This window comes from Catharus ustulatus, chromosome 3 (assembly GCF_009819885.2).
Source record: "Catharus ustulatus isolate bCatUst1 chromosome 3, bCatUst1.pri.v2, whole genome shotgun sequence".
In the NCBI taxonomy this organism is placed as follows: Eukaryota; Metazoa; Chordata; class Aves; order Passeriformes; family Turdidae; genus Catharus; species Catharus ustulatus.
In genome coordinates this window covers 58,177,121-58,192,547 of record NC_046223.1, presented here as the reverse complement: position 1 = coordinate 58,192,547, position 15,427 = coordinate 58,177,121, and the positions used below count along the sequence as shown (strand labels likewise).

The 15,427-nt window shown below is 40.1% G+C and overlaps 1 protein-coding gene across 21 annotated transcripts in view; it reads right to left on the bottom strand.

Annotated features, from left to right (window-relative positions):
* SYNE1 (spectrin repeat containing nuclear envelope protein 1) overlaps positions 1 to 15,427 on the bottom strand; it is a 289,881-nt gene that overhangs the window by 73,409 nt on the left and 201,045 nt on the right. For 14 of the 21 annotated variants that reach the window (XM_033056260.2, XM_033056262.2, XM_033056275.2 and 11 more), the window contains 9 exons: positions 12,964 to 13,137; positions 11,020 to 11,211; positions 5,576 to 5,710; positions 4,847 to 4,953; positions 3,678 to 3,828; positions 2,714 to 2,848; positions 2,397 to 2,552; positions 1,395 to 1,604; positions 20 to 121 (listed from right to left, as the gene is read on the bottom strand). In XM_033056260.2, the coding sequence (XP_032912151.1) occupies positions 20 to 121; positions 1,395 to 1,604; positions 2,397 to 2,552; positions 2,714 to 2,848; positions 3,678 to 3,828; positions 4,847 to 4,953; positions 5,576 to 5,710; positions 11,020 to 11,211; positions 12,964 to 13,137 (1,362 nt within the window). The remainder of the gene's footprint in view (positions 1 to 19; positions 122 to 1,394; positions 1,605 to 2,396; positions 2,553 to 2,713; positions 2,849 to 3,677; positions 3,829 to 4,846; positions 4,954 to 5,575; positions 5,711 to 11,019; positions 11,212 to 12,963; positions 13,138 to 15,427) is intronic. The other 7 variants (XM_033056276.2, XM_033056258.2, XM_033056265.2 and 4 more) reach the window with 2 other exon arrangements.

Below are 15,427 nucleotides of genomic sequence, written 5' to 3'. Positions count from 1 at the left end.
GACAGATGCGTGGTAGTACCTGCATTTGTTCCGTTTCTGGTTTGTCAGCTGCCTCTGCTAATTTCTGTAGAACTAAGTATTTGTTATCAGCCACCGAAGTAAACATGAGCTTCAGATCATTCTACAGGAAACAAAACCAACAAATTATAATCAATCACAGCACAGCACAACTGAAAAATATTTCATGTTTTTAAAAGTTTAAAGCATTAAATATAATAATACAAGGTAGCACTACAGCATAAAAACAATTCATAACATAATTAGCCAATGCAAAACATTTAACATTGCTGAAAATCCAGCTATGGAAACTAAGAGTTAAAGTGACTCATATTTAAAATGTATCATTAATTACCAAGAGTGATTACCTCCATGTAACAAAAAAATCCTTGTGCAGTTGATTCAACCCCATATGATTGCAAATAAACTTGTTTTTACTTTTTAAGGCAAGTTGTTTTAATTTCAAACCTGAGCAAATATAATACATAAGTAAGCAAGGCCTCCACACATTACAGGGCTAACCACAAGCTAAGACTTGTAGAATATTTTATCAGTAATGACATATAAATATTACTTAACAATTTTGCTGAAATATAATCAATTACCTTTTTCTTGCACACATCTCAAGAGAAAATTATCAGCACATTGACATGTCGTGAGACTTTCAGCATTACATAACAGGTGCATTAATGGTTTAGTATTTATTTTTTACATTCAGCAATTATTTTAAATACTGAAAATCTCTAAGAATAATGCAATGAATTCTAATCAACCTTGCTGTCATCAGCAAAGGGAAGTCTTTTATTTAAAAATGGGAGACTGCAGAGGAAAGTTTATGGCGTTTGAAAGGAAACCTAGCAGTAACAATCTATGAAAAGATGGCCCTAATATATAAAGACACAGGAATCCTTTTTTTTTTAATTTATGGATTTTTTAAATTTAAAATAACCATACTGAAGAGCTTCATATATTATTATTATTATCATTATTAATAATATTAATAATTATTATTATTAATAATAATAGGAGATAAGGTAGATACAAAATAAGATCTGAAGGCATTTCTGAACTGTGTTTGAAAAGTTTTCTGAAAGTGCACATTTCTCTACTTATCAGCATTTTTTCATACTTGCACAACACAGACTTCCTTGTATGTAATGCCAGCAGGGTGAGAGATCACAGAAAGATTATCAATTTATAGTAACTGCATGAGTTGTAGATCCCTTCTATCAGAGAACTTAAATTTTGAGTAATTATTAGGGTATCAAATTTTGCACAGTCTGAGAAGTTGGATTTTTCAATAAAAAACCTGTGATAACCTTGTTCTTTTGATTTGGTACCAAAAATTCACAGCCTTTATATCCCATTTCACATACACCTCTGTCAATTTATTATACCTTGAATGTGATGATTTGCTGGAGCCGTCCTTTCATCTGGTGGCATCTCTGATTTATCACTGACTCCAGTAAGGTCAGTCTTCTCAGGAGAAAGTCCAAAGTGTCTTCTATAACAGTTCTCTTGTCACTGCTGTCAGGAAGTATCTGAGCAAACAAATTCTTGTTCTTATCCACTTCTTCTGTTATGTCTTTGATTTCTTTGGCAAGAGACTAATTTTGTAGAAAAAGAGAAGTGACAATCAGACATTCTAGAAAGCAAGCAAACATTGCCATAACCATTGTCAATTTTGCAATGATGTAGTGAATTTTCTACATTGCTGGTATACACACACACATGAAAAAGATGGTAGCTACACTAATCTCTGACAGTAAAAAGATTCCAAGGAAAACAAGTGCTGGAACAAAATGATGTAAAGTCACAGAAACATCTGGGTTGGATTAAAAGTCATCTAGTCCAATCCTCTTGAAGTAAATATGGACACCTTTAACTACATCAGGATCCTCAGAGCCCTCTCAAGCCTGAATTTGAGGATGGGACAACCACCACCTCTCTTGGAAACCTGCTACAGCATTTCCACACTCTCATTTTGAGAAATTTCTTCCTTATTTCTTGTCTGAATCTATTCTCTTCAGTTGAAAACAGTTATTCCTTTGTCCTATTGCCTCTCTCTCCTTCCACCACTCAATTCTTTCTGCAGCCCTCTTCCCTAATTAATGTTGATAAACTTATGTTGTTTCTATATCCCAGAGCACCTCCCCTCTTTCTCACTTTGTTTCAATTTTGACAATGTGTTGCTTGTTAATACTTAGAAAAGATGTTAAACAGAAGTCTATGCTTTCTGCAACATTCTCTACACGGTCAACTACAGAAGGTTGCAGTTACATGGAGATAATGTCAGCGACATGTCACTTATCCAGGATTCTAACACTTTTGTTCTAAATACTACATAAAATGCACACTTACTGGCAATTAAAAGGAAGTCTTACTCATGGATTCCTTACCTCTTGCTTGCAGAGGTAGGTTTCTGTTTCTTCCTCAGGCAACAGAGCTGTAGCAACAAAGACTTGCTCCTCCACACCATCCAGCCACACCGATGTGGCAGTGACACCATCATACAGCTTCTGCTCAAGATGCAGGGTCTCCTCCACCTGTCCAGCCTGGACAAAAGGAACCAGAGAAGTCCAGTACAGAAGTACAAAACAGTCTTCCTAACTTGTCATATTTGGGAAAGGCCTGGATTTCCAGGTCACAGCTGGAGGAGTTTTCACTGCTAATGTGGCGTTGCTGTAGGACACATGTAAAGACAATTGAAAATTACCTCAGATGAGACATCTTCAAAGGCCTGATTCAATTCAACCAGTACTGGTGACACTAAGGATTTCTCTTCATCCTGTGTCTCCTCCTTATACAAAGGCATTCCAGGTATTAGTCTGTTTGGTCTGCTATAAAGCTGCTGAGAGAGAAGCACTAATTAGGATGCATCTATCATATGTAGGGCACAAAATTCAGCTGTACAGATTCCCTACTCACTGAGTCTATCACCTGCTAACGCTCATGGTCCTCCCACAAAGGCTCCATGTCATCAATATTTTGCATAAATATTGTTCAACAGGAGGTTCACTAGAAATGCAGGATAAATGCTTATAGCCAGAATTAAAAATTACTAAAAAATTACTAATTAAAAATTAGCTTTTACCAAAAATATAATCAATTATTGTTTAATTAATTAATACAAGGTATTTAGAATTTTGGAAGCTGACTAATGGAGTGTTATACAAAAAAAGAGTGCATTTGGGTGTATTAATAATAAAATAGAAGATACATGTTAATATAGACTCTGGTTTGTCCCCAGTTTAAATGATTAATCCCTATTTCTTTCAGTAGAATACTGTGCCTGAAACTCTTCACCCACAAAGACCAAGAATTGAATGTAATCAATGAATTCAAACAACAGTTTTCCTCTAAGATATTGCCAGAGCACTGATCAATTCCAGAAGGATGATTTGTTACGGAATTATCCTGAGTTAGATAAGTAGACAAACATTTTGTCTGAGCTCTTTCTTCCTTTCTGGTTCATTAACCTGATGGTACTGAAATTCAAATCACTTTGAACATGAGCAGTGCTGGTGTCAATATTTAGCAGTTTTTAAAGGTGTCACAAAAATAAATTGCTCCCTATCTCATGCTTTAACTACAGCACCTTAATGGATCTACATATTGTACCTCTTGTTGCAACAACTACTTTCAAAGAGAAAGTGGAAAGAGAAATTTTAAAAAGCTACCGGCTGTTCTTTTTCCAAAGCTTTCTGCAGCAGTCTCTGCTTGGTACTGAATTCCTGGTTTAGGCTTTCCCATTTCCTCTTCATCTGTTCTTCAGATGATGGTTTCTCACCTTCTAAGACTAATTCCTCAGAGAGTACATCAGGCTTCTCACTGAATCAGAAGATGCATAAAGGTTTAAAAAATGCAAAATCTGTACCATTTAAAGTTTTAATTTTCCACTTGGAAATTCTACATTTAAATTAAGTGCTATTTTTTAAAGCTTTGACTTGTTGGTTTTCCTTTTGTTTTTCCAATAATAAGACAAAGGCTGGTTTGAACAGCAAGAAGTTCTTGCCTAATAAAATAAAAAAGTACTTTCTAAAACTGTTTAGAGTTGCAAGTAACCCAAAATAATAAAAAATCCTCAAACCAGACTCAATACATACCACATTGAAATGTAATCTGTAAAGAGGTGTTAGTTCAAAGGATGAATTAAAATATTTTATTTGATTTCTTCCTTACCTCTTCTCTCAAAATGGCAGACATAGTTTCATGCAGGAAAGCATATGAGTTTAGATTTGGTAAAGAGTTAATCACATTCAGAACTTTCTGTTTGGTGGTTTGTGTTTTTTAATTTTTTTTTATTTCTTTAGATTTTAAATTTTTTAAAAAAATTTCTATAGTACACCATCATTTGACAGAAGGAAGCCTCAAACAGAAGTACACTGGTTAATACTTTCCGGCATTAGAATTCAAGATGAAAAATACTTGCTAATTGCAGGAAAAATAAAATTAAGAAATTACTATCTCATTTGGGAAGATCTGGTTAAAATACCAGATGCCAATGATTGAGATAGATGTGATTCACACACCAGTGCTGGTCCATAAAGTTACAGTAACTGATCCACTGCTTGTCTAAAGAGTCTCACTAGTCTTTAATTTTGGTGTGATTCTGGCTAATAAGAATAAAGTGCATTTCTAAACACTGCAGGTGATCCATAATCACAAAACAGTTTGTGCAACTGTATTATCAGACCTCTGAATCATAAATCAGGATTCCAGTAGCCTAGGCACTATATAAAAATGATAAAACAAAAATTAGAGGACCATGAGCAGAAGAGGGATGTAAGCATAGGGATGACATAGCACAAAAAGAAATTTACTTTTTGGAACAACACATAAAGCACACCTTATAGAGGCGCCTTCAGTGGAGCCTTGCTGTGTTAGGATCTCTCCTCCACGGCACGCTACTGAACGAAGCAGATTCTTCTGCTCTTCTAGCTCTTGCTCCAGCTCCTAGCAAAGCAAGTTACAAATTCGAGAATAATTCTCACAGACAGGTTTTGCCTTGGAAGGGTATGTCTACCTTGTTTAACTCTCATGCAAATTTAGCTGATCTACTTCTGAAATGGTTTATCTGAACACCAAAAGTGGTCCAAGCCAGGGACACAGAAAATTGAGTACATAACTTGGGTTACTGAACTAATTAACTAATACAATGCAGTTTCTGGAACCTACTCTAGTGAGAATATCTTCAAATCATTCAACACAATATATAATGTAATATGTGTATCTTTGCTTATATTAAGACAAAGTTGTTAATAATTATATCATTATCATCATCATCATCATCATCTCTCCTTAGAGTAACTTAAAGGGTTGATTCAATTTTATTCAACTGATGGACAAATTTTATTCCACTGAATACGTGAATTGACCATTCTAGGTCTTGACTAGGATGTCTAGCCTGCCTGACTGTTACAGATATAAGACATGGAACTCAGATGCATCATTACAAAAGCAGTGAGTAAGAAACGGTGTAAAAGTTGATATTTCAGTGGAAATATTAGCAGAGTGGTTCAGCTATAGCATGAAGTACAATCTAAAGATGGCAGTAAAAGAAATGCAAAACACCAACTTTCTGTTGCTGCAAGGTACTCTGCTGCTGCTGTGAGCGAGTAGTTCTTGCTTGTGCCAGCCATTCTTGAACACTCGGGCTTTGTGAAGAAACGAAGTCCAGATCAGTCTCCTCCTTTTCTTGTAAAGATCCCTGCTTTAAGAAAGAGATATTAAGATTTAAAAAAATATCTTACATTGTTAGAGAGCAGGCAGGTTCAGCTCATCTGTGAAAAATCTCTCAAGTTGTTGGTTCATTTAAATTCTGAAGTGAGCAATGATTTTAGATTTCTGACTTTTACTGGTTTTTGGTTACTAGCAAGAAAAGCATCCCTAAAAATGAAAAACTAAACAAGCATCATTGCACTTAGCAGAATCAGAGACCACAGGTCAGAGACCTTGGACTGATGTGTTTCTAAAGACTGTTCTGCTTTTATAAACCAGCCTTGATCTGTAAAGGAGGGTGCAGTTTTACCTGCAATGCAGGGATTCAGTGGTTTGTTTCTGCCAGGTTTTTTTATCTAATTAAAGCAAATTTTTTTGTCTTCTTGAAAAGGAGAAAATTGGGGTTGTCATTCTGGTCAATATTTATTTATCAGTAAGTACATAACTCTATGTACAGCAGAAACACTCTGGATAAAAAGCAGATGACATAATATGTATAGCAGAGAAAGTGAGAGAGATCAAACCACAGAATGTTAGAACAGCACAGCAAAAGCAACAGTTCCTTCCACTCATATTTCTATCATGTTTTTCCAACATGAGTGATTAGACAGGATTTCTGTGCAAGCAATGCAAAGAACAAGCGCCTTAATAGCTCAAAAAAAATGTTTTATCAACTTCTTGTCTTCCAAAGTCTATGTTGGCTGTAAGTTTAACTACAGTAATTTCACGAATACAAGCCGCACCAATTTGACCAAAATTTTGGTGGAAACCCGGAAGTGCGGCTAATATTCCGGGGCGGCTAATCTATTAACAAAATTCTAAAAGCTGCCAACACGGAAGTGAGAGCCCGCGGCAGCCCCAAGCCAAGCTGGAGCCCGGCCGGCCCCGGCAGAGGTGGGAAAGCCTGGCAGAGGCGGGGCCAGCAGTGTGGGGGCGGGCGGCAGAGCCTGAGCCAGCAGGGCGGGGCAGGGAGGGCGGCAGAGCCTGAGCCAGCATGGCGGGGGAGCCCGGGAGAACTGGGGCTAGCAGTGCAGGGGAGCATGGCAGAAGCAGGAAGGCCGGCGGGTGGGGCTGCCTGGCAGCGGGGGAAGCCCAGCAGAATCGGGGCCAGCAGCATGGGGGAGCCCGGCGGTGCGGGGGCCTGCAGTGCCGGCCAGGGCGAGGAAACGCGGCGGCGGTGCAGACGGGAGGGGGCGGCCGGCGAGCCTGGTGGCGGCGGCGGCAGCCCTGCCGGCGGGGCGAGCGAAAGCGGCGCTCGCGAAAGCGGCGCTCGCGAAAGCGCCGCTGCGAGCCGCCGCTCGCGAAAGCGCCGCCGCTCGCCGCCGCCGCGAGCCGCCGCCGCTCGCGAAAGCGCCGCCGCTCGCCGCCGCCGCGAGCCGCCGCCGCTCGCGAAAGCGCCGCGGGGCGGGCGCGGCGCTCGCGAGGCGCGGCGCAGGGCGAGCGAAAGCGGCAGCGGGGCGGGCGGCGAGCCCGGCGGCGGCAGCCCTGCCAGCCGGGCGAGCGAACGCGGCAGCGGGGCGGTGCTGACGGGAGAGGGGGGCCAGCGAGCCCGGCGGCGGCGGCGGCAGCACCACCCGGCCAGCCCCGCCGAGCCGTGGCGCTGAGCTGGGCCACCCGGCCCCGTCGGCAACCATGAGCGGGCCGAGCCTTCCTGGCCCCGCCCCGAGCCAGTAAAGCCCGCTATGCCGCGATCCTGTTACTAATTGGCCAATTTGTGAAAGCTGCGCACGGATTCTCGCGACGAACGAAAGTGCGGCTAAATATTCGGGGTGCAGCTTATCTATTGACAAAGACAGCAACATTGTCGAGGCACCGGGGGTGCGGCTTATAATCCGTGCGGCTTGTATTCGTGAAACTACTGTAATTTTAGCAGCCAATGTATTCAAATGTAGGTATTTTGCCAGGCTTGGCCTTATGTTAAAGACAGACTTGTAGGTCTGGCTACTTGGATGTACACATCTCTCTGGATTTATTTAATATTACTTGCAGTCATATGATGACTGTAGAGCTTGCACCTTTTTGGCTTTTTTTGAAAGCTTCAAAATCTAAAACTAGGGCTTAATACCTCTCCATTTTCTCTATATATTTCCTTCTTCTAGGATTATTATAATGCCCATGATTCAGCTATTATTCTAAATAGATTAAGACTTCCAAATGTTTCAACAACAGGCTCTCCAAAACACAAACACTCTGCCTTCCAGATTTTGTTTCTCAAATCAGACAGGGACCAGCAGGGCAGAAGGTGGGTGTGGAAATCCTACTTGCCTCACCTGGTGCTGCTTATGCTAAGAACTGAGATGGACCTCTGCCACCAGTGACCCTGGCACCAGCCACTGAAGCAGCAGTTTTGTTAAGTAGTAGAAGGTGACGTGCAAGATTTTAATTTTGGGGATGATGAATGCACTGAAGGTGAAAGGACTGATTAGTGTTAGAGGATATAAACTGTTAAGAGAAGCAAAACAAATAAGAAGTACCTGGTACTAGAAAGAATCACTAGCCCTTGCTTTAGGAAATAACTTTGTTTTACTAAGGTTTCAGTTTGCAGGTAAACTCTGACAGTTTACTTTGTAGGAACAAGTTTCGAGAAAAGCTGACGTAGTTGGAGTGTGAACAATGTTATTACAGAAGGTCAGATTGGGCAAAGAAAGTATGTGAGAAGTAAAGGTCTGGGATTATAGCTTTTCTATTACAAGTTAGGAAAGAGACAATCTTTCTGTAAATTGTGGCGGGGGTGGAAATCTGCTGTTCAACTTGACAATTTCTTTAGAGAACAATATCTAGTTCTTCATTGCATTTGAGGGGGCTGATTGATTTCAGTTACATTTTGGGTCTCTTTTTCTCTGGGAAGAGGATGGAGAAAATACAATTTTGGAATTATACTGAGACATATCATTATTAGTCTCATAGTTCCTGCAACAGCAAGGAGTGTAAAAGGGATTGTGGCAATTGTTGATGCAATGAGGTTTTGCAAATATGCTACTGTATATACTTTTTAGATCAAAAGTTATTTATGAACCAGATTTTATCACTGTCAAATTACAGAATGTAAGTTTGAAAAAAACTTACATTTGCATTTACAGTTGCACTTTCATTTGAAGTCTGTCTGTAGGAACTGTATTACATTCCCTTAAACAGCCAGGGAAATACAGGTTTGAACCTGTAATTCCCAGCTGCTGTCCAGTCTAGCATAGAAATAAATGGAAAATCCCTGGAGAAGATTGTGATGAAATCGGTTTTTCAAAGGATTTCAGAATTATACAAACTTATATGAAGCATACTTTTTTCTTGTGAAACTGGAATCATTCCTCCCACACATCCTTTGAAATAAAAGGTAAATAAATCTGTTTTGTTGAGGTTTTTTTCCTGCAGAATCTATATTACTTCTTTGTTTTTAAAGGAGTCTGTTCAGTTTCATTGCCCCTAAACCAGAAAATAAACAGTAACACACACAATATTTTGTGCATTTCAAAGGGCTACCTTTGGAGACAGTAATCTGGAACACTCCTGTTGCAGCATGCTTCTGATTAAAGTTTCACTACTTTATTTTATGAATAAAGAAGTTGGTCTCCAAGTCACCTTTTCTGTATCACTAGTGATGTTTGTTAACAAAAATGAGAAGAAACCTGAAATTGTTCCAAGAAAGTCAGAGAATCTCACACTGACTCCTAAAAAGCCTTGTGCACAGGGATAACAGACAAGCTGAAATATACTTTAAGGAAAGTACAGCTCAGTCTTTATAATAGTCTTCCAGTGCGACTTGGGAGGCTCCTACTTTCGGGAGGAGGTTGTTCTATGCCTCTGGGCATTACAAGCTTATCAGAACATCTGGAGACATTTAAAAGTCTGAGTCTTTTACATGCATCAACATCACTGCTGTTAGCTTGTAATGTTTCTCAAGGTTCATACTGGCACTGATGCTCTTGGCCTCCATCCTCAGTGTTTGGAAAATGACATTATAGAACTTCTCACTTGAAAAAAATTGCTCAGTGAAGACTAAAAGATGTTATACTGCCTATGTCTATTTTCTTACATGATCTGTAAATGTAGTCAAATAAAGGCTTGGAATTCATAAAGAAACTTGAGTCTTGCAGTCATGCACTATCTTAAATTATTCATATTCTACATCTGGAAACTATTTTGTTGTTATTTTAGATATTAGAAGATCATCCAAAAATCTGTTTTAAGAGTTTAAGTAAACTAAATCACACCACTGCATTTTAAAAATATTTTAAAATTTAGCAAAAAACTCTGTGATGCCTTTTCACTTCACAGGTAATACATGAGAACAAAGTATCAAGTGCCTACATGGTGTTGATAACTTTTCATTTGCCTAGTCATGAGGTTTAGGAAGCAAGAACAACATTAAAGTTACTTCCTCTTAGAGGCAATTGGAACAAATACCTGGGGGTTTAATTTCTTTTTTATTTCTCTATTTTTCTGGAATTACGTGAAGTTTTAAAGCTATGCACTTGCTTTGTACTAAAAATAGTTCTTAGAACATCAAGTGACTTTTCAAGCTAACCTCTCAGTAGACTTTAATCTGCATTACAAGCCAGAAATCTTTGAAGCTTATCATGTTTAATTTGCACAGCAAAGCCAAGAAAAGAAGTAAAAGAAAAGGAGGGGGGAGCGAGTCACAGGAGGGCAAGCAAATTCAAAACCAGTCAGTCACATTACATGGTTGGGTTTCTTGTATGTATTCGGTTCTCCACATGCTAGTTTGACCTAAAGAATGACCAAAAACAACTGATGAATTTGTGGCAATGAGCAGACCAAAGTTGCTAGGAATAGAAACCAAGGACAAGACCGTGGTCAAATGAATTTTTGCTTACATAATATTTTATTTGGTACAATGATGCCACTAAGTATTAGCCATAATAAAAATGTTCCCTTATGTTATCTGCTCGCTGTGTTGTGCACACTTTAAAAAAAGCACATATTTAGGATCATTTTTTTGTTGCGGAGAGTAAACCTGCCCCAGACCATACACAATCTAAATGGACTGGAAACAGGAATAGATTATATCCAGACCAAGCTAACATCTATCTATTTTATTATTGTCCTTTCAGTGAAGATAGTGAGGTTAGGATAGTTGTACCAAAAAGCGATGTTAACTCAAAAATTATCAACTAAAGCTTTCCTGACTTTTACTTTGGAGTTGTAACTCCATTTACTGACTAAAGATGAATAACCCAAACTGAATTAGTGCAACACTTCCACTCTTTTTCCCAGCTGCATAAAGTTGCTATGAAATCCCCAAACTCCAGCCCACCATGAAATCAGCTGGAAGGAGCCACTCACCCGAATGTTGACCTGCTTGTCGTGGAGCACTCTCTGCAGCTCTAGAAGGCTGCCCTTCAGCGTCCTGAGCTTCACAGCCAGCTGCTCTGCCTCGTCCTTGGTGTGAGCCTTCCCTTCCATAAGCAAGTTCTCGTTGTGCACAGACAACTCTGACAAGGCTACCACCTTCTGTTCTATTTCAACCAGCATGTTCTGCAGCAGCAAAAACAAAGACCCAAATTCATACATTTTCCAGTACTTGTCACGTTTTCAGGCAAGATGACCTGTAGCCTATCTCACCCGTAGCCAAACTAAGAGAAAGTCACATTATCATTGCTTTGCCTTCCAGTCCCATTCAGAGTTCTTTAGAATATGCTTGCAAATGTTTGTATTTGCCATTTCAGTTTGTAAACTTTTCCAAAATAAGAAATTAAAAAGTTATTTGAAACAAATAATTTGTTGTAGAGAAGATGGTCTTTATTTGCATATTAAAGGTAAGGATGGCTGAGAAGCTAGACTGACATCCATTAATGACAAGAAATGAAGCACGCAGCCGGAGTTACTTCTTTCCTCTTCTTTCATTTACATGCAGTCAAGTGCTTCCTATCTCCTCCTATGTGTTGCTCTGACTGTGTTGATAAGCTTCTCTTCTCACTATTTGCTCTTTCTGATTGGTGCATGACGGACTTAAGGATTTCTGTATAATCCTCTTTAGTCTAAAGAGAGACTTAAAGTGACAAATCTCTGGCATGTTTATTCTCAAAAGCTACTTCCTTGACATTCCATTAACCATTCACATATTAGAGACATGGTGCATATTTTGATCTTCCAGATTCAATGCTCAAACAAGTCTTGCTCAAAAACCTAGCCTGACATCAAATGCTTTTGTTTCCTTAGCAACTGTCAAGTATGAATTTAGAAATATTTCTCCAGAAGGAAAATGTGCAGAATAAGATCATCAGAGTCTCTGAAGAATGGAAAAATACATAAAACTTACTGCATTAAGATTTCAAGAAGCAGGAAAAGAACAGCAGTATTAAATATTCCACAAAGTTAACTTCCAAGTTTCCTACAGACTATATTAAAAAAATGCTGCTTGCTTAAATTTCATAGGGTTTATCTACATACAACAAAGGGCTGTCAAGGACATTCCAATGGTGAAGTGCTGTCAGTTAAACTTGCATGAAACTTAGCTCTCATTTATCCTAAAATAATTGAGATCCTCATTCTTTAATAAGAAAAGGGATCTTTTGTCCATCTGTCTCTTGTCTCTTTTGTAATTTTAATCATAATGATAATATAATTCTAAACTATCATTTAAAAATTGAAAACTCCCATTAATTTGAGAACCTGCATGTTATGAATTATCTAAGTCTTGTTAATGAAAGTATTGGCAAAAACTCTTATTGCAGCAACATGTCTGTCCTCGGTTGTTTGGGTATTCTGAGTAGATTAATCTTCAAGCCATAAAACCAGTAAATACTGATGATTATCCTTTATTTTTGCATGTATGTAAGGATTATTCCTGAAGAAAACACAGCACTATCCCAGTCATCAGTGCTAATGCCAGTATGTTCTTCAGCTGGAAAAGGATGTATAGGAATGTATACTGCAGGTGTTCTCATACCTATCAGCTGAGCTGTTCAACAATTTCAGCTTGAGAGAAGAAAAAACAATAAGTGAAGCAAATACAATGCCTTTAAAGCTAAACAAAACTACATCTGAAGATGTGAAACTTAAATCTTTCTGCAGTCAGGACTGCTTTTTTGTATTCCTGCTGCTATGTTCATGTGGGCTTTCTAAAGCATTGTTTGCAATCTCTAATGAGAAATTAAGAACAGGCTATATTTTGTTTCGCAAATCTTTGAGGCAGCTTATTGAGCATATAGAGGATGCTGAAAAGCTCAGAAACTTCTCCACAAATATCCTGGTTCATTTGACTCAATAATTGCCTTACTATTTTACCTGACAGTCTACCAGCTGTGCTTCCATGTCCATAGGTTCTTCGGCAGGAAGCAGAGCAGTGTCCAGCGTTGCTCGGGTACTGAGGAGCCAGTGGTCAAGCTCATCAGCTTCACAACGGTACCTCTGGAGAGCCTGCTCTTGCCGCTGTTCTTCAAGCTGCTCATTCAGCCTTTCCTGGAGATACAAATTATATTTCACTTTTTAGGAGATATAAACCATAACAGTCACTTTTAAAAAGTTGTTCCTCTCTATTTGGCACAAATCCTATGGGGGATATCTAAGCCATAGTAAGACCTATCCTTTACAAAATAGTATTCCTTTCAATTGATGACTGTGTTTTTCTGATGACTGAAATTCTGTTTCAGTGCAGTCACTTTATTTCTACTTTCTCTAGTAGAACTCTGCTACTCCAGCTTTCTAAAGGTGGGGCTTTTCCACCTCCTGTGGTTGCTCTCCTGTGGGTCTCCCTCCACTTTGATTCAGCTTAGTCAATTAGCACAGGACTGTTTGCTTAGGGAGAAAGATGCACATGAAGAAAAGGAATGCAGAGCTGAGACTGGGTTGCAGGGGAAGGAGAGCAACTTTGCCTTTTTTGGTAGCAAGCTGTTAGTCAGCTTTACTGCCTCTCAAGAGCGGCACAAGAGGGCCAAACAAAGTACGGGTACAGTCACAAAAGTAAAGAGAAGCCTGAAGGAAGAGCTGTCTACCTTCTCTGGCCTCTCAGAAGATCCCTGAGCCATGGGGTGTAGAAAGAGATTAAGGTTCAACAGCTGTGGCACCAGCATCACAGCAACACAGATGTCCTGGGTCCATCCTTCAGCTCATCCATCCATTGGAAAGACAGGGAGTGACCAACAAGTCTTGCTCACCCTTTAATGGTCCCATATTACAGTAATTTCATGGCTATAAGGCGCACCGGACTGTAAGGTGCACTTTTTTTTGCAGCGAGGATCCGCCGCCGGCTCCCCCCGAGCGGTTGCTGGCTGAGGCCCCGCCTGCACCTGGCAGCTGCGGCACCGTGGGCCCCCCTGCACTCAGCAGCCGTGGCACTGCAGACCCGCCTCCACCCACCAGCCACGGCCCTGCCAGCTCCCCCTGCGGCTCGCAGCTCACACTTACGGGTTGGCAAATTTCCACACTTTGTCCATATATAACGCGCACCAGACTATAAGGTGCACTTCTGGGTTCAGGCCAAAATTTTAGTCAAAAGGGTGCGCCTTATAGTCATGAAGTTACTGTAATTTAAAAACTGGCTGAAACAGTATGTGGCCAGGGGTTGGTGATTAATGACACAAAGTGTAGTGAGTGGCCAGTAATGAACCACAACAAGTTTTCTGATGACACGAAATGGAAGGAATAGTTGACAAGCAGAGGGTTATTCTGCCATCTAGATGGACCCTGAAAGGCTGTAAAAACGAGCTGAAAAAAGGAAAGTGTGAAGTCCTGCACCTGCAAGGGAGCAACCCCATGCACCAGTACAGGCTGAGGCCAAGCAGATGAGAAGCATCTTGGCAGAAAAGAACCAGGGGGGTGCTGGTGGACACCAGGTTGAGCATGACCCAACAATGTGGAAAAGAAGGCCAGAGGTGTCTAGGGCTGCTTTAGGAGTCTTCTCCCCAGGATGAGTGAAGTGATCCTGGTCCTCTACTTAACACTAGTGAGTCCACATCTGGAGTACTGTGTCTAGTTCTGTGCTCCCCAATACAAGTGACATACTGAGTTCTTGAGAGAATAGAGGAGTTTTGTGAATAAGAAAACAAATAGGATGGTCAGAGGATACTTAGTTCTATCAGATAATGTGAAACCAAAGCATGGTGCAAATATTATGGAACAAAGGGAAAAGATTACATTGGATCTGGATGGATTGGAGTTAACTTCATTGCAGTCTGTACAGTGCTTTGCAGCTGTGGTTAAATCTGTGCTGATAACACAGCAAAGTTATGGTTACTGCTGAGCACAGCATAAATGCTTTCTATCTGCCCTTCACAAGGGCCAATAGGCTGGGGTTGGACAAAAGGTTGGGAGAGGAGATAGCCAGAACAGCAAATCTAAACTAACCAAAGGGATACTTCACACTAGATGAGATCATGTTCATCAATAAAAGCCCAGGGAGGGGCATTTCTGGTTATGGTGTTTGTCTTCCCAAGAAACACACACTGAGCTTTCCAGGAAAGCAGCTAAACATCTCCCTGCTTGCATGCACAGCTTTTTCTTACCCTATTTAAGCTGTCATTATCTTGATCCATGAGTCTTTTTGTCTGCCTTCTATTTTTAACCCATCTCAGGAGAGAGGAGTGAGGATGGGTATTTTAATATCTACACTTAATTTATACACACACACATATATATGTATACTTATGGCTATATATAGCCAGAAAAAACTTGGAACATATAGAAATATGTGTGTTCCAAATTCTTTCTGGCCGCTTATCACTTAGCATTAAGATGAGGGGCTCACTAAAGA